Source organism: Heloderma suspectum, chromosome 4 (assembly GCF_057233095.1).
Source record: "Heloderma suspectum isolate Gila_16-S chromosome 4, 16-S_ref, whole genome shotgun sequence".
In the NCBI taxonomy this organism is placed as follows: Eukaryota; Metazoa; Chordata; class Lepidosauria; order Squamata; family Helodermatidae; genus Heloderma; species Heloderma suspectum.
This window is the reverse complement of record NC_139461.1, coordinates 127,869,267-127,897,023: the sequence shown is the minus strand read 5'-3', so window position 1 is coordinate 127,897,023 and position 27,757 is coordinate 127,869,267. Positions and strand designations below refer to the sequence as shown.

The 27,757-nt window shown below is 42.7% G+C and overlaps 1 protein-coding gene across 1 annotated transcript in view; it reads right to left on the bottom strand.

Moving 5' to 3' along the window:
* Nucleotides 1–27,554, bottom strand: part of CDH12 (cadherin 12) — a 309,761-nt gene extending 282,207 nt beyond the window's left edge. The window contains exon 1 of the mRNA XM_084850557.1: nt 27,262–27,554. Within this exon, the coding sequence (XP_084706683.1) occupies nt 27,262–27,492 (231 nt within the window). The 5' untranslated portion in view covers nt 27,493–27,554. The remainder of the gene's footprint in view (nt 1–27,261) is intronic.
* Between the last annotated feature and the right edge of the window lie 203 nt (nt 27,555–27,757).

Sequence of the window (27,757 nt, the reverse complement as noted above, 5' to 3'; positions counted from 1 at the left end):
CAGGTCCCCTTGCAGCTATAAAATTTGCTCACCTTGCAGCTGTAAAATTCAAAGTGTTCATGTCAATTTGCCTGGCTTAGAAGTAGAAAACACAGTCTAACAAGAGCTGCAATTAGGTGAAGCAAAATCTCATCAATGAACTTTTTCCTCCCCTGCCCCAACCTCTTTTTTAAAGCTAGGACCTACTGATGTTCTACATCTGCAGAGAACTCATCTCTGTTTCATAAGGCTCTGATCAGGATAGCATTCACTGATTACAGAGCACTCCACTTATATTGTACATGTGGGCAGAGTGGGCAACCATATGTTCAGTTAAAAGTAGTAAAACAAAAACAAAAACAAATCAGTGACGAAGGGCTACCATACTGGGCTTATTCTAATCTGTATGGCCATATCCACTTGTTAGCTTCTTGTCTATTTTGGAGCTGGGAGGCTTAGGGATATGCAAATCAGCAAAACTTGAGCTTCTTGATGTTCTTCGAATTCCACTTTGGAACTCGTTCCAATTCTTGTCCATATCAGATTATGAGCTTTTTTTTTTTCCTTTTCTTTTCACATGAAAATCCATGCGAGTTTCAGGCGCATTTTTCCAAATGTATGGATCAATTGTGTGCATCTTTGAAATGTACTCATTCTTCTCACATTGAGTAAAACACATTTGTACATATCTTTTTTTTCAAAACTATGAACTTTTCAAATGTATGCATGCTGTCAAACTCCTCTTTTTTGTGGGGGGGGACCATGAACTCGGAAATGTATGGATTTCGATCACAGATTGCATCTGAATCCATGTTCGATCCAGAAGGTGTGAACTTGGTGTGAACCTGATCAAAAATGAACTGAAATGAATTTCTCATACATTCCATTCCTGATTGCTCAGACCAAGCCTATATCCATAGAGCTGTAGGCACTGTTCAAACCTTCAGGTGAATGACTGGAGGTTCATTTCAGAAGCAAGTACATTGGATGTAATCCCATGCACACATGCATTCATTAAACATTTTGACACTGTGCTCTAGAGATAATATGCAGATGAGGGAGAAGAAATATGAACAGCGGAGACCCAGGCAAGAGCTGCTAAAGTAGAAGTACCAAAGGAGACATGGGGGATAGATTATGGTAAAGGAAAGCTTATACAGAAAGATAGCAATGGGAATGGAAGAGTTCTGGAGTAAAGTTGAAAGGGGCATTCACAGACTCCATAAAGTACACACAGCAGATGATCCCATCAGCTGTAGCTTCCCACCAATATCTAGACACACCTGAAAGGTTCATTAGAACTAAAGAACATGTTGCTCTTGCTCCAGGGTAGGGATGTATGAGAAATTTATTTCAGTTTGGTTTTGATCAGGATTTACCAGGTCGTACCTTCCAGACTGAACATGGACTAGGACACAAGCTGTGGTTGAAGTCCATGCATTTCCAAGCTTGCAATATGACTCATGGACCCCCCCCCCCAAATGCATTTGACAGCATGTATACATTTGAAAAATACACCTGAAAAAATGGGTGCATTTGAAAACATAAATACAATTTAATAAATGGGAGAAAAATGTGTACATTTCACAGATGTGCACAATTGATGTGTGCATCTGGAAAGATATGCATGGAAAGCTGTATGTATTTTCATGCAATAAATAAATAAATAAATAAATAAATAAAATCAAAGCAATCTGATAAAGACTCAAGTTGGAACTAGCTTTGAGATGGAATCTGGAGAACTTCGACAAGCTCAAGTTTTGCTGATTCACACATCCCTGCTCCAGGAATGCTGTCAAAAATGTCCTCCCTGTGGGGAATCATTTCTCTATCCCATTTCAATGTGTAGGAGTACTCAGCATCACACAGATTGGGACCACCATACTGTGTGTCTCCACACCCTTCCAAGAAGCTGCCAGAGATGTGGAATGGGACCACAGTATGAAGAAATACTTTATTTTGTCTCTCCTGAATCTATCACTGGGTTGCACAGACCGCTGTGTCCCTATCAATTCTCTGAAATGATTTCACAGGAAAGGGATGCTTCTACAGAAGGTTTTTTATCATCTTATCACCATACCTCATTCACATAACCTTACTGGGGGGGGGGGAGTCCAGATGAAGTCATCTTCCACATGTAACCCTTCCATTTTTTCCTGTATTTTTGATACAAAAGAAAATCCAATAAGGACAAAAAGATGGAACAGCTGCATAATGCCTTTGAATGTGTAGTGCCATGAGCCCTCCATCTGGAAGCACCCAGTGAGAGGCAAATCCCCCCATTTTCCCTTTATGTTTCCTTCTATTCATTGTGCTCTCAGAATCCAAGATACCTGTTTCTGCATTTCATGAAGCACCCCTGTCCAAACCTAGAGAAAATAGCACCTTCCTCTCTAGACAGAGAATAGACAAGAATTCAGGGATATCCTTTCATGGCATCACTGAATACAATCCCCATTGGGAGGAATGTGCATCTCTAAGAAGGCATGCATTAGGGGTGGGCAACTTGTGGCCCTCCAGATGTTCTGGACTACAACTCCCATCAGCTCTAGCCAGCATAACTAATGGTGAGGCATGAAGGGAGTTGTTGTAGGCCAAAACATCTGGAGGGCCACATCTTCTCAGAAAGGTACTTCTTTGCTTTGTTTCCTTTGCTTATTTGAACAGAGGAATTGTTTTCAGTCCCCCCTTTCATTCCTACTTGGCAGTAAGTGGGAGGAGGGATCTTGTCATATATTGTATGAGGGCTTGTGAAGAAACTCCCCCCCACCCAATGTTGCAAATAATTTTACTGAAATGTTAAATTCTGAGAAAGTTTCACCTGAACAAGAAGAACCTCTAATTTTGCTGTGAAACTATACACTAGGCAAACTTCATTTGCAACTTTATTTGTACAGCACCTCAGTAAGAAGAAAGGTTATGTCACAAGATGGCCAGAGGCTGACACCACTCCAAAGCCTGTGCTTTTGAAAGCAAAGTGATGACAAAAGCAATCACTCCAATCTGCTATTTAATTCAATAACATTAATTATCTGTTGACCTAGGAAAGTGCTGTTTCATGCCTAGAAATCTTGGAAGACAGCCTATACAATACAAGAGATCCTTGATTGTGAATTAAAGTGAAATGTAGGGTGGTGGTGGAAGGGACTCTTTAAGGAAACAAACCGGTCACTGTTTCAGTTTTATGACAGCTGTTAAGCCATACTTGTTAAGCTGGCTGCCAGTTTTCATTAGGATTTAGTATAAATTTCCTTCTGGATCCTCAGACACTCACACTCATGGATTGATTTTACATTTCTTTCAGTTGCATCAATTAGGCTTAAACTAGAAGCTGTTACCTGCTGTTGGATTGAAACAGCTGGTGTTGACAAGAGAGGACCATTAATTGACTTTTAGTTTAAAACAAAACAAAAAAGGCGGGGGGGGGGCACACAACTTTGCAAATGTTTATGTTATTGTTACCCTGATCACAGAAATACAGATTTTGTTGGTGTGCATATGTTTGATAGCACACTCTGAATGTTTTCCTGAATAGATTTCAAGCAAAGTAAGAGTGGCTTCAAATGTTATTGAAGAACCTCCACCAGCCAAAGGCTGAGGAAACTTATTTTAATGATCAAAATGGAACTTGGGAATCTCCTCTCCCAAAGTCAAGCTCATCCTCTACTGTGTGATCAAAGAAGTTACTAACGTTAAGAAAAAGGTGGCCGGGGGATGCTGGGAGGTCTGTTCCAACACATCTGGAGGGCACCAGGTTGGGAAGGCTGCCCAAGAGGATTAGCTGTCTATGCCACAGTAATCTGCCAGGTTAGATTTCCAAAGTGGATATTATAAGTTCCAGTGGAGAAGAGTAGGGATGTTGCATTCATCTACTTGGGGCCTGAAGCTCAGTGATTGTTTGCCAGCTCACTCCCCCCCCCCCGGATGCTGGTCCCCACTGCTCCACTGAGCCGCCATTTTGCAGAAAATGGTGGCTTGTCCTTTTATGTGAAGGGTCCTCTTGCACAATTGGTGGCTGTAAATAAGGCCATTTACACAAAATTACAGTTGTTTTAGGCCTGTAATTTTGTGTCTGTAATTTTGCATAAATGGGCCTTCTTACAGCTGCCATTTGCACAAAACAGCCCTTTATATAAAAGGACAGGCTGCCATTTTCTGCAAAATGGTGGCTTGGCAGAGCAGCAGGATGCTGTGTGTCATTTGCTGGGTGCCTGCGGACCACTCAGAGGGTCACCACACATGATGAACAGGGTGGGGCAGCCAGCAGGGGACCAGCAAGCAGCACATGGCACAGGCAGGGGTGACTTGGGCCATCCCTAGAGAAGAAAATTAAACCCAAACCACCTTCTGTCAGATTCTATCCTGGGGGGGGGCACACTAACAGCAGCTGGATGCACAAACACTTGCATAAGCTGGCCATGGTTTAAAGATTGGTGAAGTGAATTCAAATGTCAATGCAACTGATACCAAAGGACAGTATTCACAACTGGATGCATCTGACTAATGACTACAGTCCCTGAAAGCAAGGATATCACACTGTGGAGTTCCCAGGGATGGAAAACTTTATGGCAACAATGAGAGAGGTTTTGCACATCTCTGGTTTTCTGTTCATTACCGGGACAAAAACACGTGGTTAAGTGGATAATTGCATAAATCAGGCATAACCTGTAGCCCAAGAAGCCAAATGCAGACCATCAGCTATGCACTGAGCTCTGTCAAGCCATAATCCTAGGCTAGAAGCAAAACCAGGAATCGTACAGAGCAGTTGAGGTCTACCATACATGGCTACTAAGCTGTGTTCAGTATGGTAAGCCACATGTTGTGCAGGCCTGGTATAAAATGTTAATGAAAGGAGGTTGCTATGCAAAGGACTGGAAACTCTTTGAGATGTGAGTCATCAAAATGTTTTTCAGACTTGAGCATGGCCCTCCATGGGGCTGGAATATCTGTGTGTGTGGGGGGGGGGGTAGGGAAAGGAAGTAAATGAAGAACAGAATGGTTCTCCTGAACCAATGAGATACTACCTTATATGGTGTCAGACCACTCGTCTATCTAGTCCAGTATGGTCTAATCTGACAGGTAATGACTCTTCATGTTCTCAGGTTCAGAGATCTTTTCCAGCCCAGATAACTGAGATACTTTTAACTAGAGCTACCAAGAACTGAATCTGGAAGACTGCATGCACATCATGTGCTCCATCACTGAGTTTTTGTCCTTTCCCTTCCCTTTTCTCTCTAATTCCTCTCTACCTGGTATCAATAGATTACACTAAAAATAAACCAGAAGGACAAGATAGTTCTCACACTTATTGTTCTGGCCAATATGCTTTAACAATAGAACTGCAGCAAGAATATTAATCACAGACCAAAGTTAACAGAAGTTTTCATAGAATAGAGGGGAACCATAAATAAATCATTAGCATAATGAAGCACACAAGATTAAAGCAGGATACACTGCAAGAATCCAAATGCTGTTTTAACCTTAAAATAGGCCATCTCCCTTGTAGCAAATCATGTATTTCTGAATGAACATTTCCCCCCTGAAGTTGCAGTAATCAGCACAAAACTTGCCACTCAGTTTGCTTCCCCCCAGCAAAAAAAGACACACTTCTCCCTGCCACTTAAAAATAACTCTATGATATGGACATGCAAGCCAAAATGAAATCTTGTTTAGGGCAGACTCCAGTGGTTCTCTTTTGATAGGGCAACTTTCCCCATCCTGGTGCTGCCCAAATGTTTGGGATTGCAACTCCCAACATCCTTGATCCTTGGCTATGCTGGGTGGGACTAATGGAAGTTGAAGTCCAAAACATGTGAAAGACACCAGGTTGGGAAAGGCTGTGACAGAGCATTAGAAGAGAGCTTGAACTCTGATCTCTTCAGTCCTCAGGCCCCTTTTGATGATACCTTGTCCAATACAGCTCTTTCCTGCACTAAGTAGGCAATGCCATAAGCCCCGGGCCACAAAGGAGAAGCCCATTCTTCAAGTCCTCCCAGAAACTTGCATCCACAGAACAGGAACAACAAAAACACTCCGAAGAAAAATATACATAAGTATCCTAAATTAGTATCAGTAATGCAAGAGCATTCCCACAAAGTGGAGCAACTACACCCTGCAATGGCTCTGATGCTGTGCCTGTGAAGGTAAGAAGAGAACAGTTCTCCTGGGTTCTGCCTTGGAAGGTGTGTCACTTGCTGTAAGGTGCAACCATGTGGATGGAAGTTTCAAATGTTCTTGGAGTGATGTGAGATCACCAATTGAGCAATGTCATCCCCTTGTCAGGAGCTTCCCCTTTACAGCATGTAACACCTTTGCTGAGGGACCTGCACTGGTTTCCTATTCGCTACCAGGGCAGGTTTAAGGTTTTAGTACTAGTGTTCAAAGCCCTAAACAACTTGGGACCAGGATACCTGAGAGAGCTCCTTCTCCCTTACCAGCCTACCCAGTCACTGAGGTCATTAGAGGGCATGTTCCTGGTGGTTCCACATGGACCTATGGCCTGAGTGGATTCCACCAGGAGAAGAGCCTTCAGTGTGGTGGGCCCCTTTCTTTGGAATTCCCTGCCACTGGAGGTCAGGCAGGCACCAACACTGTGCTGTTTCCAGTACCTCCTGAAACCAAGAGGCACTCCTTAATTGACCAGTCATAGTTTCTGTTGGTATTCTGTTTTTAAAATAGCATAATTTTAATCTGGTGTTTTAATCTTTTTATCCTTTTACTGTTTTATCTCTTGTGTTCACTGCTCTGAAATCTGTTCTAGATATGGAGCAGTATACAAATATTGTAAATCAATCAATCAATCAATCAATCAATAACCACTGGACTCAGGGCACATGTACCCAGAAGTAAGTACCATTGAGTTGAATGGGACTTACTCCCAGGTAAGTGTGTATAGGACTACAGCCTAAATCATATACTCTAGAATCATAGAATAGTAGGGTTGGAAGGGGCCTACAAGGCCATCGAGTCCAACTCCCTGTTCAATGCAGGAATCCAAGTCAGAGCTAGGGATGTACGAAAATCACTTACCTTTCAGGAATTATGCTGATGGTGGGGGGGGAGGCGTTCTGTCCCTCCCCCCGGAATCCTCGCCGGGGGGGGAGGTGCTCCATTCCTCCCCCCCCAGAATCCTGGCCAGCTGGCTGTGCTCCGCAGTGATTCTGCGGAGCCACCGGCCGGCTCCGCCAGCAGCCGGACATCCGGCCGCTGGCTAGCAGGGACGCAAATGGCAGTGGCCGTAGCTGCCGCCATTTGTGTCCCTGCAGTCAGCCGTGATAGGCTTCGTAAATGTTTATGTAGCCTATCACGGCTGATTAAAAAAAAAACAACAACGCACGTATGCAAATGGCGGCGGCCATAGCCGCCGCCATTTCCGTTCCTTATTTTGGCACGCCTTAGTCTACGTAAACATTTACATAGACTAAGACGGCAAAAATAAGGGGAACGCAAATAGTGTACCATCTACGCTATTTGCGTTCCCCTTATTTTTGCTGTCTTAGTCTACGTAAATGTTTACATAGACTAAGACGTGCCAAAATAAAGAACGAAAATGGCGGCGGCCATGGCCGCCGCCATTTGCGTACGCGCGTGGTTTTTTTTTTAAAACCAGCCATGATAGGCTATGTAAACATTTACGTAGCCTATGATGGTGTCTTTTTTAAAATCTAGCCATGATAGGCGATGTAAATCTTTATGTCGCCTATCACGTTTTTTTGTTGTTGTTATTTTTTTAACCTGGAAATGGCGGCAGCGGCAGCCGGTCAGAAGACCAGCCGCCGCCGCCGCACCACCGCCGGAGCCGCCGCCGGAGCCGCCGCCAGGAAGATCCGCCCAAGGTAAGTCCCGACCCGGGGGTGGCGGGGGGTGGCGGGCCGTTCCACCACCGATTTCGGGGGGCTGAATGTGGTGGCATTCGGCCTCCCCGAGATCCATGGCAGAATTTTTGTACATCCCTAGTCAGAGCATCCCTGACAGATGGCTGTCCAGCCTCGTCTTGAATGCCTCCAGTGTGGGAGAGCCCACCACCTCCCTAGGTAATTGGTTCCATTGTCGTATTGCTCTAACAGTCAGGAAGTTTTTCCTGATGTTCAGCCAGAATCTGGCTTCCTGTAACTTGAGCCCATTATTCTGTGTCCTGCACTCTGGGATGATCAAGAAGAGATCCTGGCCTTCTTCTCTGTGACAACCTTTCAAGTACTTGAAGAGTGCTATCATATCTCACCTCAGTCTTCTCTTCTCAAGGCTAAACATGCCCAGTTCTTTCAGTCTCTCTTCATAGGGCTTTGTTTAATACAGAGTTTAATACTGTGATGTATTAAACTCTGTTTAGTACATCACAGTGGCTTTCCAGTGGGATGGTGGGGGAGGGCAGTATACATTAGGGATGTATGAGAATTTCTAATTAGGCATGTATGAGAATTTATTTTTTCTTGCAAAACATGCAGGCATGCCCTGTTCAAAGACCTGAATGCAATCATGAGCACGAGCATATGGCCGTCAAAATTATGCGTGAATTGGTGGACACATGTTCACATTCAATTTGTGCAAATTTCCTAATTTGCACACATTTCCCTGTAGGCTGAATCAGCCCCACTTTAGTCTATGGAGGGAAGTTGCACAAATTTGGAAATCTGCACAGATTTCTTGTTCGATCGCTGCTCAATTTGTGCAATTTTCCTATTTGTGCAGAGTGAGCAGAGATCACAAACACAAACAGGAATTGGGTACAAGATGAGTGGCAAGAGGATGCTTGGAGAATCCCAGCAATCTCAAGCTTTGCTTGCTCATCCATCACCCAGTATGGTACACTCTACCAGGCCTGAGAGATCCAGGGGTGGGGATCTGCTGGAGTGCAACACCATTACCATGTGGATGGAGGAAAGTTCAGGCTAAATTGGAAAGTTTACTTGATTTGAGATTATTTATGGCACTTATTTCCTGGTATCTAAGTACCTATTGTCCAGATCTTTTGAAATTTGCTTGAGCCAAACAGAATCAGGGTTAGAACAGAACAAGCTCCATTGTGAATAGTAAGTTGCTGGTGCAAGCCCTTTGCTAGAACAGAGGGAGCCGTTATTCCACTGAACAGCTAAACATTATCAATAAAAGGAAGCAATTATATATTCCTTCCTTGTCTGGGTCCCTCTAGATGTTCTGGATTACAACTCCCATAACCCCCAGCCAGCATAGCCAATGGCCATGGATGATGTGAGTCACAGACAAAAATATCTGGAGACAGCTAGGTTGGGGAAGGCTGAACTAAAGCAACTGGGGTTTCATAGTTCAGAAAGTAGTGAAACCAGCAGCAAGAGAGGAGACATGGGGATGTCCATCGCTGCTCAATCCAGCCCTTTTAGGGCCTGACAGACTCCCCCCCACCCCGCCTCAGCTTGCCTTTGCGAGTCAAGCCAGGGGTCTATTCCTGAAATCTGGGAACTTTGGTGAGTCTTCCCCCCCAGTGTAAACTCCTCTGTAAAGCCTTTACGCTGTAATCTTGAGACATTACCCCTTTAAGGCAGCCATAGACTCAAGTTTAAGAAGGGATGTTTGAGTAAACGGAGCTGCAATTGTACACACCATCATGGTTCGGTAAAAGGGACGGATGCCCCTGCAGTCCATCCCTACCTCCGCCATCCCTAGGAAGACATGGCAGAGTTATACACATAATTATGCATGGTGAGGAGGGATTTTTCTTCTCTTTCCCTCATGACACTAGAACTTGGTTGGGTCAGGTCATCCAATGAATCTGAATGACAGGAGATCTGAGACAGGTAAAAGAAAGTACTTCACACAGTGCATAACTACCCTGGGGAATTTGCTGCCACAAATAGGGGTTACAAACCCTGAGACTTCCAGTCGGGCGGGAGGGGTGCAGAGAGGAAATCCAGACCACTTGGGGCCACAAGGATTTCCTAGAGCCTTACCTGTCCATTGGATTCCACAGGATGGCTCTCCTCCTGGCCACACAGTGACCTTTCTTCCCCATGCTGGCTGTTAAGGAAGCCCTTGACAGCCAATGCAGGGAGGAAGGGCCTTGGTGGCATCCCAGTGCTCTCTCCCTGATCTTCTCGAGAGGAGGCCACGGCAAGTGCGCTGGGGGCATGTTGTGCCAGGACCCTTCGTCCCTGCACTGGCTGTTAAGGAATCCCTTGACAGCTAGTGCAGGGAGGAACAGCTTTGGTGGCACCAACAGCACCAGAGAGCCGCCCCATGGGAAATCTGATGGACCCAGAGGTGAGTGGGGTCAGTCCACTGTGAACTTTGCAGGTTGGATTCTTGAGAATCTGGACTGAATTGAATCTGCAGCAGATTTCTCTGCCATCCCTAGCCACAAGACATGGTGGTTTGGATGGGTGTTTTAAAAGGACTAGACAAATTCATGGAGTATAAGTCTACCAATGGCTGTTAGCCATGCTCCTACATGCCCACAGGCAGTATGCCTAAGAACATCAGTTGCTGGGAGGCAAGCAGCAGGGGAGAGCAGTTGTCTACCTGCCCTGGGAGCTCCCAAGAACCATCTGATTGGCCAATGGTGGAAACAGGAGGAACTTTAGTCTAATCCAACAGGGCTCTTCTTATACACTCTTGCTTATGCACATGTAGAAGGTGGAGCAGTTTGAATCAGGCAGGCCTGTAGGCATGCAGTGTTGGTCTTAAAGCAGCATCAGTCCCCCAAATGCAACACCAGTTTATTGCATCTCATGCCCCCAACAGCCTGCTTATGTTTCCAAACCAGCGCCAAAACTAAAGACTCCTTCTCTCTCACTCGAGCCATATTCAAAACTGTTTCTTACAGTCCTCTCTTCCTCACTGGTTATAGCCTACAGCAGGTGGGATGACCATCGTTCAAGTTTCTAGAAGCATCACCTAGCCATTAATTCAGCACCTCTAGCTATGAAGATGTATAGTGGCTAAAGGCATTGCCATCATTTCACTTTGCAGTACAATGAGTATGTCCCACAAAACAAGGAAGAACAAAGAACAGTCCCCCCCACTACAATTTCTCACCATTTTCTTTCCTTTTTTTTTTTTTTTAACCATCTACCATTCCTATCACCTGTATCCCCAGACCACCCACCAAACGTGATGTAACCATAATAAAAGAGTGGTGAACTGGCTCAGAACTGTAAAGACAATTTTCTTTCTATATCTTTCTCTGCTTCCTCATCTCTCTTATATTGCCCTTTTTATTTTACCTTTGAAAAGCTACCATTGTAGCACATACAGACTCTTAAAAACAACAATACCCAAACAAAACAGTGAGATTTGTGAGCACTTTATTCTGCTGAGGTTGAGTGCCCTAAATGTTTACAACCTCTTGCTGAGGAAGCCATCTCCTATTCTCAGAAGTTTCACCCTTAAGGTCAACTGTTTGATTATAATTGTACAACACCGGAGAGGAAGCTCAGAGATATAATGGAGGAGGAAACTATACAGCTAGATCCACAACCCCGCTTAGAATTACTTGGGATTCAAACTGAGCTCTTTAAAAACCAGTACGATTAACAGTGCAATCCTATGCATGCTTACTCTGAAGTAAGCGTCCCTGCTTTCAATGGTGCTTATTCCTAGGAAAGTCAGCACAGGATTAACCTGTTTAAAAACAGGAACCCCAGTTTAAATGAATGATGGTTTGGGCTGTTAAGTATCCCAGGAGACAACCACCACAAAAAAACAACAACAACTAGATACTAAAGACAAGATTCATGATTTTACTAGGCTTTTTGTAAAGATGTATTCCCATGAACCATGCAATTCCTCCCCCTACCATTATTTTATTTTATCTCTGCCATGTGTATATCAACATTATTAACATTCTGGGAGGATGCAAATGGGGAGAGGAATTAATCCCAGGTATTTGATGCATGACACATACACTGCTGAGACAAGATTCTGAATGTCAATTCTATTTCCTCATCTGGATCATCTGAAGTTAGATGTTGGAATGGGTGCCAGTGGGTGGGGTGGGATTTGCAGGAAGGAACAGCCAGAGAACTCTTGTGTCCCCGTTTTTTCAGGAACACATCCAGATGTATCTGAAGATGGACAAATCACTATTTCTTCTTCATGTCACTTTCGCATTTGTTCATCCTAAACCTATTCCAGCCCATTTCTGCATTAATCCATGGTTGTCATTTGAAAGCCACAGAAACAATTACATTTAATATTTAAATGGTGTCAGGATTGAGCCCAGGCCCTCTGTTTTGGTTTCAGACTCTGATTCAAATTCGGAGATGGAGTTAGAAGCCCCTCAGAGACAGGGTGCAGTGGAGAAAATTCCCCAAGACTCATTAGGAGCCAGTGAAGAACTTTCCCAGGGGCTTATCAAGGAGGTGGGCCAGACCTCAGCCACATATAATTATCCTTCAGATCAGATTTCACATTTCTCAGAATCTGCTGATGCAGTTCTCAGCTCAAAAAACATAGCAATGGTTATTTTAAAATATATATTAAAATGCATTAAAATGCATACGTTGAGACAAGAACAAGAGAGCTTCGGCTATTGGGCGGTATAGAAATAAATAAATAAATAAATAAACAAACAAGATACATTTACAAATGTGAATTGTGTAAAAAAATGCTCAGAAATAGATCCATATATTTTTATTCATTAATCTGTTCTGCCCTCTTTCCACATTACTTTGTGATTATTTTTTTTTTAAAGTCACAAAATTTTGTATTTAAGTATAAGGTTCTCTGAGGATTTTTTTTTAAATCACAAAGTAATGTGGAAACAATATGGAATGGATTTGCAAATGAAAACACAGATTTTTTTTTAAAAAAAATCACAAACTAATTAGACATGGACAAATCTCTCAGTTTCACCTTCTCATGCATTTCCATATTTTATATCTTACGTTCTTTCCATTTGAAATATCAAGCAATTAGAGGATTTGGGTAACTTCTTATGAAAAACGAACAGAAACAAGATTCTCAGCCATCTGTGCTGGCCAAATTCAGTAGGTCTATGGAGAGAATATAGCTGTTGTATGGCTGTTAAAGATGTGTAAGCTGTCAGACAAAAATAGGTGGCAACCCTAATTTAGTACCACAAACATGGTTGAATGCATAGGATTCAAAACCAGACTTCTAAGAGCTAAGCACTCAAAGGCCTGGGCTTGGTTGGATGAATCATTCAGTGCCAGTTTCTCCCACATTCAGATTTTTAAAATCTCAAGTTCTTCCCATCCTGAATGTAAAGCAATTTGCAAATTCAGGTCAATTCTTATCATAAAACCCAGCTGAAATGAAATTCTCACCCATCCTTAAAATTAATGTGGAGACACAGAATGGAAAGGATTTACAAATGAACACAAGTCACAGACCAGGAACAGACTGATCCCTCCCTCCCTAGCAGTCAGAGGGAAAAGCTTGCATAACCACTTCTTCTTCTCAACTCAAAATCACCCTGCAAAACTGATTTTACCCTAGGAAAAGAAGCTACAAGGCTTTCCACACATAATGTGTAGCTTGGCCTATTCTATTTCAGAGCCACTATAATTCCATTAACATAATTTTGTGCACATCTGTCAGTCTTATTCTATATATTATGTACTGTGTAAGCCACTGAACACCAAGCTTCCATAATCCCCTAATAGAGATCTGTAAAGCCAAATGCTCCAAGCATTGTGCTTTGAACAGAGGCTAAGTAATATACCATGTTGGATTCTTGAAGTTACTACAGACTACAGAAGTTACTATTGCTGTAAGGCACCTTGGGAGGGCTTCTGCTCTGAAAGGCGGCCAAGAAATATTTTAAATAAATAAATACAGAAAAAATCCCACTATAACCTTTTTTAATTTATCTCCTCTTTTGGCATATCTGGAATTTTATGAGTGCACTGGGCACTCTCAAAAAATGAGGGATTATCTATTCCTAAAATGGCTGCCATGGTCCTTGGTGGGTGGAGAGGCTAACATCAAAGGGTTGGACATTTCCACCAGTTTCATCCCGCCTGTTAAAGACTGCTGCCTGAAGGAAGATAAATGCTGGAGAGAGTGCTTGGTGGAGACAGACTAAGTACTGTCAAAACCTTGAGTGCACGTGGGGCTTGAAGGATTAGTGGCAATCTTTACCTGCACAGGTGAGAGATGAGGAAGGGAATGTGAGAAGAGACCCTCATGGGAGCTGAGAGGAAGGCTGCCTCCTGTGAGAGGTGTGGCTGCCACCCAGTGTTTGTAGGCTAACTGTGGAGAAATCCATGTTCCTTTTGTGGAATGGTGATTCATTTATCCTTGTAAGGAATGGGTATGTGTGTGTGTGTATTACTGTTCTATTAGAATATGAGAATATGCATTCTGAGAAGATTCAACTTTGGGGGGGGAGTTATACAATAAATTAAGGAAGTATTAGACTACGAACTGTCAACAAATTTAATGGTTTCACTTCAGAATTATCTGAAGGACAGAACTAAAACAGTGATGTAGCCTTTCTGACAAACATGTTATGCTCTACAAGAATTGTAGAAAAGTGGAAGGATAGTGAAGCCTCTACTATACTGAATGTCTTGTGAAAAGAAACAAACCAAGGGACTGCAGAAATAGAAAAGCTAATTAGCTTTATTAGAATGAAAAATGAACAGCAGCAGGAAGACAAATTCTTTGAAAAATGAATAGTAATTCAGTATACAAATAACAACAAATAACAGCAATAATGATCCAAGTTCAACCTTTTTCTTTGTTCTCTTTAGTGTAGAGAACAATGACCATCAGCCACTGTAGCCTATCCTTTGGGGATTATTTTCTCTCAAAAATAAAAAAGTGAACTTCCCATACTCTGTGCTCCATTTCTCCTTGTCTAAACCACAGTTGCACCCCTCCCTGCCCCAATGGCAATGATATATCCATTTCTTTGAGAGATTTTTACCCCGCTCATCAGGTGGTAAGCTCCCAGAGCAGCTAACAAATATAAAACAAACACAACAATATATAAAAGGCAATAAAAGCAAGATCTGAAAATACCATAAAACATTAGCAGCAGAAGGAATGAATTAAAAAATAAATAAAAATATGGATGCTCAACATCTACAAGGTCTGGCTAAAGGACAAAGGTCTTCATCTGTCATTAAAACACACATCAGGCTAAGCTGCAAGTGAGCCTCCTCAGGGATAGTGTTGCAAAGTCAGGGGAACAAAGCTAAAAAGGCCTTATCATGGCTTAGCACCACCCCACAATTCTGAAGGTGAAGGGACCCAACGAAGGGTGTCATAGATCAGTAATGCCTCATTCCATGAGTGTACGTGAAAACTAGGGATGGACAAATCTGTGAATTTCAGTTTCTCTCCATTGAAAACAGGAAAGGAGTGTGCCAGCATTCCTTTTTGCCCTTCCCTTTCTTTTCTGATGCCACCAGGTGGCAATCTTTATTTCTCTGGCTACCTCCACCAAACCAGCCTTAAACCTCTCTCGGGCTCAGATAGCCACTTCAGGTAGCGTGCGCCGTGCGGGTTGGCTGTGAGATGTGGGATACTTCAAATAACAAAGTTAAAAAATTTACTGGAGAAAAATGTGAATAGGAATATGTTTTAAACTCTGGCTGGATATAGATGCACAATGCACAAAATAATATTTGAGCAATAATGAAACAACCAGGGATAAACACATCCAGCTAAAATAACTAGACAATTTTATCCAGGACTACTATCTAAGCAATTTCTTACTGTCATCAGTCCAGCTCTCAGAATCATTTCTCCACTTCCATCAGTTCTGACTCTTTGTTTCCTCTAAAACTCTGGGTTTCCTTCCTTCCTTCCTTCCTTCCTTCCTTCCTTCCTTCCTTCCTCTTCTTCCTGCTTCTCTGCCCTTCTGCCTTTGGTTTTATGTCTTAAAATTAGTGTGTGGGAGGGTTCTCTCTCTCCCCAATTCTGACCTATCAGGGTGGTAGTTTCTTGTTCATTTCTGCAAAGTAAGTTTCTATTTCCTGAGTTAATACCTCTCCCCCCCCGCCACATTCTCCCCTCCAACCTTCTACTGGTCTTTATAATTGCCTGGCTTCCTCAGCAAACTTCCAGACTTCTACATTCTAATTAAACCTTTGACCTCAAAACTGTACATTTGGCCGAAACTGACTAGCAAGTTTTAATCCCATAATATCTAAAACCAAACCTCAGAGGAAGACCTTACTAGAACAATAGATTCATATGGGAGAAAGTGGTCTTCAGTTTCAGGAGCAGTGGTGAACACTCTCATCACAACACAACTGCCTCTTAATACACAAACATTATATGAAATGTGTGTGTACAATATGGATCCCTGGAGATGAAGTATGGAAACTAGAGATGCTGTAACCTTCACCCACTGTAGTTAGTTCTGTAACAGGGTATAGATACAAAGGAGTTTCTTCTGCTGCAAAGTTGTATTGACTCAGATATAGGATTAGGTGATAATTTAGTTCAGTTTGGGGGGGTGTTTATAATAACTTACAAAGGTTTCTTCATATACAGGACAGAAAAAACCTCAGATTAAAAAAAAAATCTGAATGTAGAAGAAAGTGCTTAATTAGTGATGTTACATAGAAATGTTGGCCAGCCCATACTATAGTGACAAATGTGCATTTTCTGCCTAGACACTGGGACTTAAGAATAGTGATCAGCAAGACTGATGGGTTCCAAAACACTTAGGGACTGTGCTAAGCCTTCCCTCGCATATATGGAGGACTCTGCAACATGTTCATTTATTTATAAGAAGTTTTATGTCCCTCATTTCTGCTATAGGGTGGTCAGTCCAGCTCACAAGATCAGACAAAGAAAAATAGTCCATTGAATATAATATAATAATCAAATAAAAGCAAAACTAAAAATTAGAAGGAGGCAGAGGCAGCAGGAAAAAAAAATCCAAGAATATCAGAAAATAATCAGCTAACCAAGTGAAATGTCCACTTAAACTAAAAGGTCTTCATTAAGGAGATTAAAGCATAACATAGTGGGGACCGGACAGATTTCTTGGGCCAAGGAACTCCACAGCTTAGGTGCTGCCCATTCCTGTGTTCCTACCAGAAACACTCAGATATACTTTCTTAAGCCCTAAGCAGGTGTTCCCTTCAACAACAGAAGTAGGGCCAAAGCAGGGATGGGATGTATGCAAATACGCATGGCATACCCCCCAAGCACCCCTGTGCCCCAGGTTATATCAGATCTTCAAGCGTTCATCTCATGTGCATTTGGCTGAACATGTTACAAAGCACCCATGATTGGGAACCCTTCTCAAGTCTTTGTGCTGAATGCATGAAGATCTACAATCCTTCTTGTTTACAGTGAACACCTGCATAGGGCTAAGACAGCATCAGAGATCAGGCAAACTCATATGGGAGGAGGCAGCCCTTTTAAGTATTTTGATCCCAAGCTTTTTGAGGCTTCCAAGGTGATCTATCGTGTGGCTCTCTGATGCCATTGATCTTCATTGCCAATTGATGTATTAGAAGCTTCTGCAAAGCCTAACTGTCAGTCCCTAATGAACATTTTGAAATTCTCTGGACTTCAACTTGGATGTAGAAATTTCAGCTATCTCTGCATGTGGAACTGTGGGTCCACTGAAACCTCTCCAGAGTAGAACCAGAGAGGATTTCACCTGTCTCTCATATTGATTCAGCTTATAGTACTAAAACAATTGCTCATTAGACATAATTGGCAATGTTCAGTCCACAGTCAATAAGTGAACAATGTAATGTCCTTCTCAAAGGAGTGATAAAACATATGTTTCAAGCAATAGCCCATGCGACATCATCTGTTCTATATCCTTGAAACTGACTGGCATCATGGATATGAGTAATGGGAACACCAGAAGGCTATTTTCTGTTTCTTTCAGAAGCAGCTGTTATCAAGTTGTGTCTAGAGCCAAGCGGGATAAACCATAGAGGAGCATTAACAGTAGAAGACTAACATTAATAGAGCTGTGTACCATGTGCCAATAGTACATATGTTGCAATCAGAATAAATTATGAAAACTAAGTACATATCTGTTCCTTTAAAATAATACTGGCATGTAGCTTTCCCCAGCATGGCTGGGCTATCAGTTGAAAACAAAACTGTACCCACTGTATTAATGTCTCTTCCATTCAGCTATTATTGATATACAGCCTCTGTTAGGACAAAAACATTGCAACCCTATGTTCCTTCTCTTTATGTCACCTAAGGAATGTTATACCCAAAGTAGTTCCTGACAGTTTAGGACATAGAAAGACAAACTTTAACCACTGGTAATGCTATTCAAGATACACTGTACCCCTTGAAGACTCCATCCATTGGAATCTCCCCTCCTTAGGGCCCCACACCTCCTGTGTTGTGCACTTGTTACAAATTCATGGAGGGCAGGGCTATCATGAGGCTTCGAGGCAGCATTCCTCTGAATACCCCTCCCTGGAGGACAAAAATGGGAGAGAACACTATTTCACTCACGTGCTGCAGTGCTTCTGAGTATTCTATTGGCATCTGGCCACTGTGGGGAACCAGTAGAGATTGGGAAGAATTTTGTTGAATCCCACCAAAGGGGTTTTCATCTGACCATTCAAATGTGTAATGGAAAACAATTGTTTCCACTCTGTTTTCCATTATGCATTTGAATGGTTGGAGGGGGAAAAAATTGGTGGGATTAAGGATCTACAAGATTTTTAAAGACAATGTCTGTACCTTAGCCAAGTTAACTATTTATTAGGATTGTGTTCGGTTCATTTTTTTATTAGAACTTACTAAAATTTGCAAATTTCTTCCTAAACCCTGCCTTACCAGGGTCCATGATCACAGAGAGAATTCTACTCAAATTCAAGTGAAGGTGAGTATAACTCCCTTTCAGACCTTGCTGGTTCAACATAGCAAGATCTGAACTAAGGGTGGGGGGTGGAGCTGGCTTGCACGGGGCCCATCTGAGTACCAACTCTGAGCCCTCACACATTCTTTTGAACACCTGAATAGGGCTAATATATTAATTAGGATTTCTTACTTGCTGAGTAAGTTTGTATATAATCGTACTGTACACATTTTACCACTCTCTGCTTTAGTTGGTTGCTTTGGAGACTTCCAATTATGTGCTACATACAGTTTTTGCCTCTGTATACAATTACTTAAGGACGTCTTTTCACAAAACCCAGCATGAACCCACTCCTTAACTCTGAAATGTACAGAGATGTGCAAATCCTGCCTGAGGAAATTTGCCAGTCTTGTCAAACTCAAATGTTTCACCTGAGGAGAAAGCTCTCAAATTCATTGCAAAATGGTGCTTGCATTGAAATGTTGATGACACAACCCTGTTTTTCCGGTCCAGACTATGGACTGAGCGATGTGTGTATTTGCTGACTCTTAGTGATTCAGAAAATATAGGTTATTGCAGCCTCTCCTCAACTTGGCACTCTCCAGATGTGTTGGATGACAACTCCTAGCAGCAGAGCTGGCTGGGGGACACTGGGAGTTGTAGTCCAACACATCTTAAGGGTGCTAGGTTGCAGAAGGCTGGGTTACTGACATCCATCAGAGTGGCCCAGTTCGCATGTCACCATCACCCAGGGTTTAAGAAACCTTGGGTGGTTGTGATGTGTGAACTGGGCTAGTGCTTGAGTTCTATGCTCTGTTAACTATAGCAAGAAAGAATGCTAGCAGAAAGCAGAAAATTAGCCTAGATCAGCTCTTGCCCAAGTTGGCTGTCTGCTTCTGGCCTGTAAAGCTGAAATATTTCCTTCACGATCCCATATTATGATATAATACACAGACAGAAGATGCTTTGATTTACAGCTTGGGTTACAATGGTCCAAGCACACTGACATCAGGATTTTTTAGTGATGAGTTTGAAAGTCAGCCTCAAGCACTATTTCAGGCTCTCTAACCATGAACTTTCCTAATCCCCATCAGTTTCTGCAACCCGACACTTTTTACGATACTCTCCTGGGGGGTGAAAAAGGCAACATAAAATGGATTGAGAGTTTTGGCTGATAGCATCTGACATGACTGCTGTAAATCTCTTCAGTGCTCTTCCAGGTGGCTTCCAAAATTAACTAGTCATACCAAAATGTTTAGCAAAATTGGCAGCTGATTTAATAGGCCCATTAAGGCCCTATTTATACATTAGTGATATTGTTAGTGCTGTGGTTCTATAATAAGTAATGGAACCATCACTGCACCTGTCAGAATAGCAAGCTGCAATAGCCTGATCGGGGGGGGGGGGGGGAAGCTTTTCTTACAAAAAATAAACTACCAATCATTGAAAAGTATAAATTCTGGGCAATTAAATGAATACAGTGCATCTGAAATATAATGGTCAGATTGTAAGTGTGAAATCAGCCTCCCACAGAGGTCAATGACAAAGCTTCCATAGATTTTAATGGAGTTGCTTTGCACCTTAATTTCTTTCCAGCCAAATGCATTTTGCTTCACTTATAGGCATGCAGTATTTTCAGAACTAAGAAGGAAGGTAATGGGTAAAAAAAATTCCATGATTTTTATTGGGCAGAATTTTTATAAAGGACTTTCATCCTGTTTCCATATGAACTGCTATTTCAACAACAGCAATATTCCATATGGAAATGTGCACATTATCCCTAGGGATGGCCTGGGTGCCTGATTGGGTCCGGGAGTCCAGTGGACCAGCCCCAAACCCGCCTGCGTCCCCGAGCCATGTCCCATGCCCCCGAGCCATGCCCACTGAGCCCCTGCCCCCATTCAATCCCGGTACTTGCCGAGCAGCCCACACTCATCAATGAGCCATTATCCCTGCAATCTTGTGTATATGGCCTATTCACAGTGCCATTTTGTGTAAGACTAGATGTGCACATATTTGCAATTGCCATTTTCTTCTGCAAAATGGCACTCGTGGCACTTGCGGCTGGCTCCTGGGTGAGTGTGTGTGGCTTGGCAAGTGGGGGGAGGTCTCAAGTGTGGGTCTGGGAGCACACAAGCAGGAGCAGGGGCCCAGAGAATATGGGGGGTGCCTGTCCATCCTTATTTATCCACAAATCTATGCATTTATGTTTGCTTTTGCTGTCATTCTGTGAATATTTCCCCTTAATATGCACATGTTCTTTGTGCACATATTCCCGCAAGCTGATCTACACCAGAAAGCTCGTGGATTTTGAAATGCAAATCTGTCTCAGCTCAGGACAGGAGGTGCAAATTGGGTAAAAACAAGCTCGACACCGCAATTTCTCATCTGGCGCTACTGCCTATGTTTTGCATGAGAATTAAAAATCTGGCCAAAATCCAGCCTCCTGTTCTCACAGTAGCCCCAGACACAACTAAGTCAGTTTATGGCTTAGGATGGGGCTACACTGCCAGGGACATTACACTAATCCAGGAACACCAGCCCCCACTTCTCCACTGAAAAATGGGAGGGGGAGCAGTTTGCAACAGAGAAACCATGGGCAGGAGGGGTTGCACGAGCATTCCTCTGTCTCACACTTTTCCTGGGAAACATAGCAGCCACTTTTCTGCTGGCTGTCCTGGCTTGGCTTGGGTTGGGTCTGGGGAAGTAGCTAGTCCATCAGGCACTCAAGGATAGGGATGTCAGAGAATTCTGCCACTGACCCCAATGAGGCCGGATTCCAAGAATCCGGCCCCATTGGGGTCCTTGGCAGAATGGAGCACTCACCTCCGTGCCCCTCCGGAATCCATCCAGGCCAGCTCCTCCATGTGGTGATGCTGCGGAGTCAGTCACCAGCTCTGCAGCGCCGGTGATACGGCCGGCCCCCATTGCCGTATCGTTGTGCTAAGTCTGGACACAAATGGCTTCCACTATGCCATTTGCATCTCTGTTTTTTCATGTGATAGGCTATGCAAATATCTACATAAATATAATTTGCATAGCCTATCTCATGAAAACAGGGATGCAAATGGCATAGTGGATGCCATTTGCATCCGGACTTAGCACAGTGATACGGCACGGCAATGGCGGCTGGCCGTATCACCAGCGCTGCGGAGCCGGCAGCTGGCTCCGCAGGATCACCACAGAGCGGAGACAGCATGGGCGGATTCCAGGGGGAGGGAGGGATTGCCTCCCCCCCCCGCGGACCCCTCCACCCAGAACAGGGCAAGTGATCCACCCATCCCTATTCAAGGAGGCTCTAGTAGCAGGAAGCTGTGACTGGTGAGACAAGTCATAGTCAGTCAGCAGTATGCCAGGTAAACACCATGATGGCAGAGGCTAGACTATTAGCATCTTGGACAGTGCTCTGCAGGAGCTACTGGGCTGGGATAGTTCCTCATGAAAGTGTCTGGTGTTCTAGCAAGGGACTAGCAGCAAGGGAAGACTTAAGGAAGATGGTTAGATCAGGTCCCTCAAAAGTTGCACCACCTCCCATTGGGTACTGACTGCAACCTTAAAGTGTCCTTAGGTCCGGGGGATGCATCATGAGTTCCTGAAGATGCTCACTGGAGTGGGGTGACCTGGATCTCACTGGGCTCAGAGACAGCTGTGGGGTGACACCAGTCTTTCAGATAGCAGGCCTATCTTGGATGAATGCAGAACCAGCAAGTGGAAACGTCTGGCAGGGGAAGGGTTAAGCACCACCTACCAATCATTCACTTTACTACTACAAATGTCCCTCACTCTGACACTTCATAGTCAGGAAGCATCAATCAGAGTTCCCAGCCCCATGTCTCCCATAATCAGTGTAGTTTTCCCTTATTCAACAACAGATACCATGTGTGTGTGTGTGTGTGTGTGTGTGTGTTAAAAAGGTGGTTTAATTCTATTACTAGCCATCTCTCTTCTTCTGTCACATAATACAAAATACAGCTGTAGAAGTTCATTGCAGAGTGCAAAACGTGTTGATGTTTAACAGCAGCCATAGTGCAAATGTAAGAACAAAAGCACTCTATATGATTGGGCTACTTATTTGCATATATATTGCTGTAGTTCAGAACAACAAACTGTAATTTATTTAAGGAAATCAAGCAGATAAATAATTACCAAAAAGGAAAACAAAAACCTACATTCATTTGACCTTAAGAGCTGGATCCGACTAAGAATTTCTTCTACCAGTATAAATCCTGCCTTGATGAAGTCAGCTATAAATGTCAGATCAGTACCTGTTCAAGAAACACAGTTTTTGTGCTCATAGGCTGTGCTTCCTGCCTTCTTGTTAACAAGGTATTTGTTATGCAGTCATTATTTCATATTCTATCATCCAGATCCCCTCATATTTTATTTTTATCATCTAGGTACAAGTGGCACACTAGGGACACATTTGCTTAAAAGTGTAGGCTTAGTGCTCAAGGATGCATCAATATTACTTATCTTAAAAGTGAAATTATACCCATGCTGCGTGTGTGGCAAAGAACACTCTCTTCATCATTATGGCTTCGCCTTCCCCCCAATCAAATGTCTAAGTAACAATTAGGCGATGTTAATCTGAGGTCTAATATAGCTGGTCCTCATGCATTTGCTCCCACCTGTTTAACTGGTTAGAGGCACGCAAAGCATTCATGGTTATAAGTATGCAGCAGCTAGGGTGCTCACTGGGACACCTAGCTCTGTTCACCTAACACCTGTGTTAAAAAAAAACTGCATTGGCTGCCTGTTAGCTACTGAAACATGTACAAGCCATTATGTTATTATTATATAAAGCCCCAAACAACTTGGTACCAGGATATCTAGCAGACCGCCTTCCTTCGTATATACCCAGGCGACATCTAAGATAATTCCAAAACAAAAGAAATGTTGCCATGAAGAACCCTGACACCGGGCCTTCTCTGTAGCATCACCCACCCTCTAGAAAACCCTCCCCTGTGCAGTTGGGGAGGCAGAAAATGTGGCATTTTTCAAGAACCTCCTAGAAATGCAACTTTTCACCTAGGCTTTCCCTGGGTTCTAATTGCTGCTGGGTTTTACCTTGGTTTTACATGCTGCTTTTAAACATTTGAAGTCTTATATTAAGTTTTATCATGTTGCATGTTATGGCTTTAATTGTTGTGAAATGCCCAGAGAGCCTCAGCTGTTGGACAGTATATAAATGTGATAGACAGACAGACAGACAGACAGACGCTTTACATGAGGCTGCCATCTTTGCTGGAGTCTAGAACTGGTCACAAAAATATCTTAGGATGTTTCAGTATAATGAGCTATACAGGTAACCAAGTCAAAATGAGCCGTAAGAGCCTCCCCCGTCCCGCCCTCCTGGGTCAGCCCAAATATCCATTTAATACAGCATTCTGGAATGTCAGCTAAGAACTTAGGTTTATGATAATAGATGGCTTCAGCTGAAACCTAACAGTCTCTCCCCAAACTCACACTGACATTATTATATCTCCCATGGAGCCTCTGAGCTCTTGTCACCATAAAGCCAGACCAAAATGTTTCTTAGGAGCAAAGTACACATTATTGCAAACATAGGGCTACTACAGAAAATGGCCTCCCATGTCCTGTTCTCCCCTCTCTCCCTAGCAACATGTACTTTACTTGCTCTGTGATGGAACATTCTCTCATGGCATGTTTCCTCCAGCTACCTGTCACATTGGCAGCCAATGATGTAGAGCAGGGGGGAAGTGGGGAGAGGGGAAATGTATAACAGTGAAAGCCAGTGTGGTGTTGTGGCTAGAGTGTTGGACTGGGAGCTGAGAGATCTGAGTTCTAGTCTTGGACAAGGAAGCTCACTGGGTGACTTTGGGCCAGTCACAGACTCTCAGCCCAACCCACCTCACAGGGTTGTTGTTGTGAGGATAAAATGGAGGAGGAGGAGGACTGTGTACGCCATCTTGGGTTCCTTAAGGAGGAAAAAAGGTGGGATAGAAATGCAGTAAATAAATAAATAAACCTAACAATGCTTATCCTGAGAAAAGTGAAGCTGTATGGTACAAAAAGAGAGGGGATAATATGACATGCATCTTCTGTTTTGGCGGCAGTCCCATGTCTATAATCATGTCTAATTTGACCTTTACCCTCTCTTCCATTGGGGGTGTCAAGGGTTAGTTGTCAGCAAGGGAGAGCCAATGAAAACACATCATTTTTTGAGGATGGGGTGGGAAACCACTGGCGTCCATTTCAGCTCCCATCATCCCTGATCATTGGTTATGTTGGCTGATGGGAAATAGAGTCCAACAACATCTGGTGGACCACAGGATTTCCATCCCTGTGTGAGGAGTACGTTATTGCTTTGCTTAGACACACGTAGAGTTTTTTACATGTTGCACAGGACATCGTGTTGAATATATATCTGCATAGGATCCACTTACACACACATTAAGATTAGTGTACAATTAGCTCAGTGTACAATTTGATCTTTTGTAACTAGGTATTAATGTAAATCATAGAATATACAGTTTGCCTGTGACTGGTCAAATGTCTGTAAGGATGTAACAAAAAATCAAAGATGTGGATGTGATGCAAAGAGTAACACAGAAATGCTACTGCAGGGTACTGCATGGGTGGGACAGAAATGTATTGCCTCCCCCACCTCCATGCTAATTGATTCTTGGATTGTGGAAGAGGTAATATCCCTCTCAAGGGCCATTCCTTAGTTATGGGAATCAGTTATACATTCCCTACTTCCTCCCTCACTAGAATCTATTTCCTTGTATGTGTGTGTGTATCTGAAACATGACACTGGAAACTGCCTCTGGATATCATATGGGAGTCATATGAAAGCTACATTAGCATATGTGAAACTGCAGATATCTTTCCTGTGACACAAATAGACATGTGTACCAGCTCTCAAGGATACCTAGATGAAATGATTTATAAACTAGGAAAGCAGTCACAGTGAATGTTTCTCTCTCGTTCGTACATTACCTAAATAAACGAACACACCCATGAGAACAGATTCTGTCAGGTCAAACTTCCGAGATTATTTAGCGCAGTGGAAAAGTCAGAAAAAAAGACCAACAACAAAGCAAATACAACTGTTATTCCACAATTAGATGTCTTTTGCAGTTATAGAGATTAAAGCCTTTTCTTTCTGGACACATCATTTTGGGCAGCTCACAAAGCTATAGAAATTAGGCTGGAGAGAGATTTTTTTTTTTTTTTTTTTGAGAGAGAGAGAGAGAGAGAGAGTCGAAAGTGACATGAGGGAGGCATCCTTGGTGTATCCCCACACCTTTATTTTATCCCATTGTTGCCTTTTGTCAAACAGATTTTACAGGGTGTTGAAACAATAGGAAACTACTTTACCAGAGGCGATAGTGGGATGCTTTATGGATGTTACCACATTCAACACTCTGAACCCCATCCCCACCCTGCAATCAACCTGAGGGGACTAATATGGTTCTTTAATTTTCCTTTATATGCGACATGGCTAACTGCATGCCACTGCCAATGAATTATAGGTTTAAATTGGAACTTTGAATCTGAAATCACGACTGTTTTTCACTAAATGCTTAAAAAATGGATTTGCACCCACAAGTAATTCATCTAGTTGGCTCCCAGTCAGATCCATGAATTGCCTTACCACTTAAAGAATGTGGCAGATGGTTCTCCTGACACAAGAAGTCATGTATTATATACCCAGAAAGATGTGGCAACGTGCTCACGGAGTCATCTCAGGTCATTAAAATGAGGATGTGAAAAGTGGTTGTCACAAGTCAAGTCAATATCAAAGTGTAATAGACTTGCTATTTATGAGAAAAGCAGGAGTTGCAGGGGGAAAACCACTGAAATATAAAATGGTGACTAAGGAAATAAACTCCATAAGGGGGAGGGGGGAAATCACATGAATTTTCTACAGCAACATGTTCTAAGAACAATTTTGAGAACTGTTTGTTGTATGAAATGGCAAAAATCTGAAGCCTACTAAAATATTTTATACCACTTACAGCACAACACTATACATGTCTACCAAGAAGAAAGTTCCATGGATTTCAGAGGGGCTTCATCCCAGATAAATGAGTATGGAATTGCAGCCTCATTCTGTGAGTAAAGAATTGCAGCCTGTATAGGATTGCCTTGTTAGAATTTATTTCTTCAAGTGGAAAACTCACTATTGTACAGTTTGAAGACTCATCCTTCAAAGATTGCTAACTATATCCTCTGTTATTGTAAACACCTTCTCTTTTGAGCAACAAAGAATCAATGGTTGTGTTAACATATAATGGTTATAAGTTTTAAAGACACGGTTTCATAATATTAGGCCATCAAATAAAAATAATGATAATAACAAAATAGTTCAGGGAAACTCAAGTAAAGGTAGGAAAGATTAATTGATTTAAAACATATATATTTCTGGTATTTAACACAATTCATGTAAGGTGCCATCCCACACAGTTACTGGGGAGTAAGCCCCATTGAAAACAATGGAGCTTACTTCTGAGTAGAACTGTAGAAGATTACACTGTCAGCCAGAGGAGCTTTTTAGAAGATGAAACATTTACCTTTCCCACGTACTGGGGTTCGGAGCCCATATATTCTTCCAGCACAAAGAACTGATTCCAGACCCAGCCTCGCTTGACCCGGATGGCGGGTGTCCTCCTCTCGGGTGCTGTGACAACATTTCCCCTTGGCTCCACTTCTAAAGTCTGTTGTGATCGTGGATGAAGTGGTGTTAAGAGACCTCCATCGAACAGGACCCAGAGAAGCAGGGGCAAGCAGTTCCTTGTAAGCATTGGCAATGGTTTAACTACAGCAAGTAATTAAAAACTCCAACACTGAATGCCGAGCTTGAAGAATCCAGGTTTGAGGCTGTCCGTGGGCCTCCACCACTTAGCTTCAGAATTTATTTTTTTATTTTTTTATTGCCGAAATGCTAATGCAGACATTAATCCTTCTGGTGACAAGGTTTCTGCCGCATTAAATTCCATCTAAAGGGACCTATAAAAGAGATTTACATTGTAACATGAAATTATATAAAATTACACTGAAGTATTCATC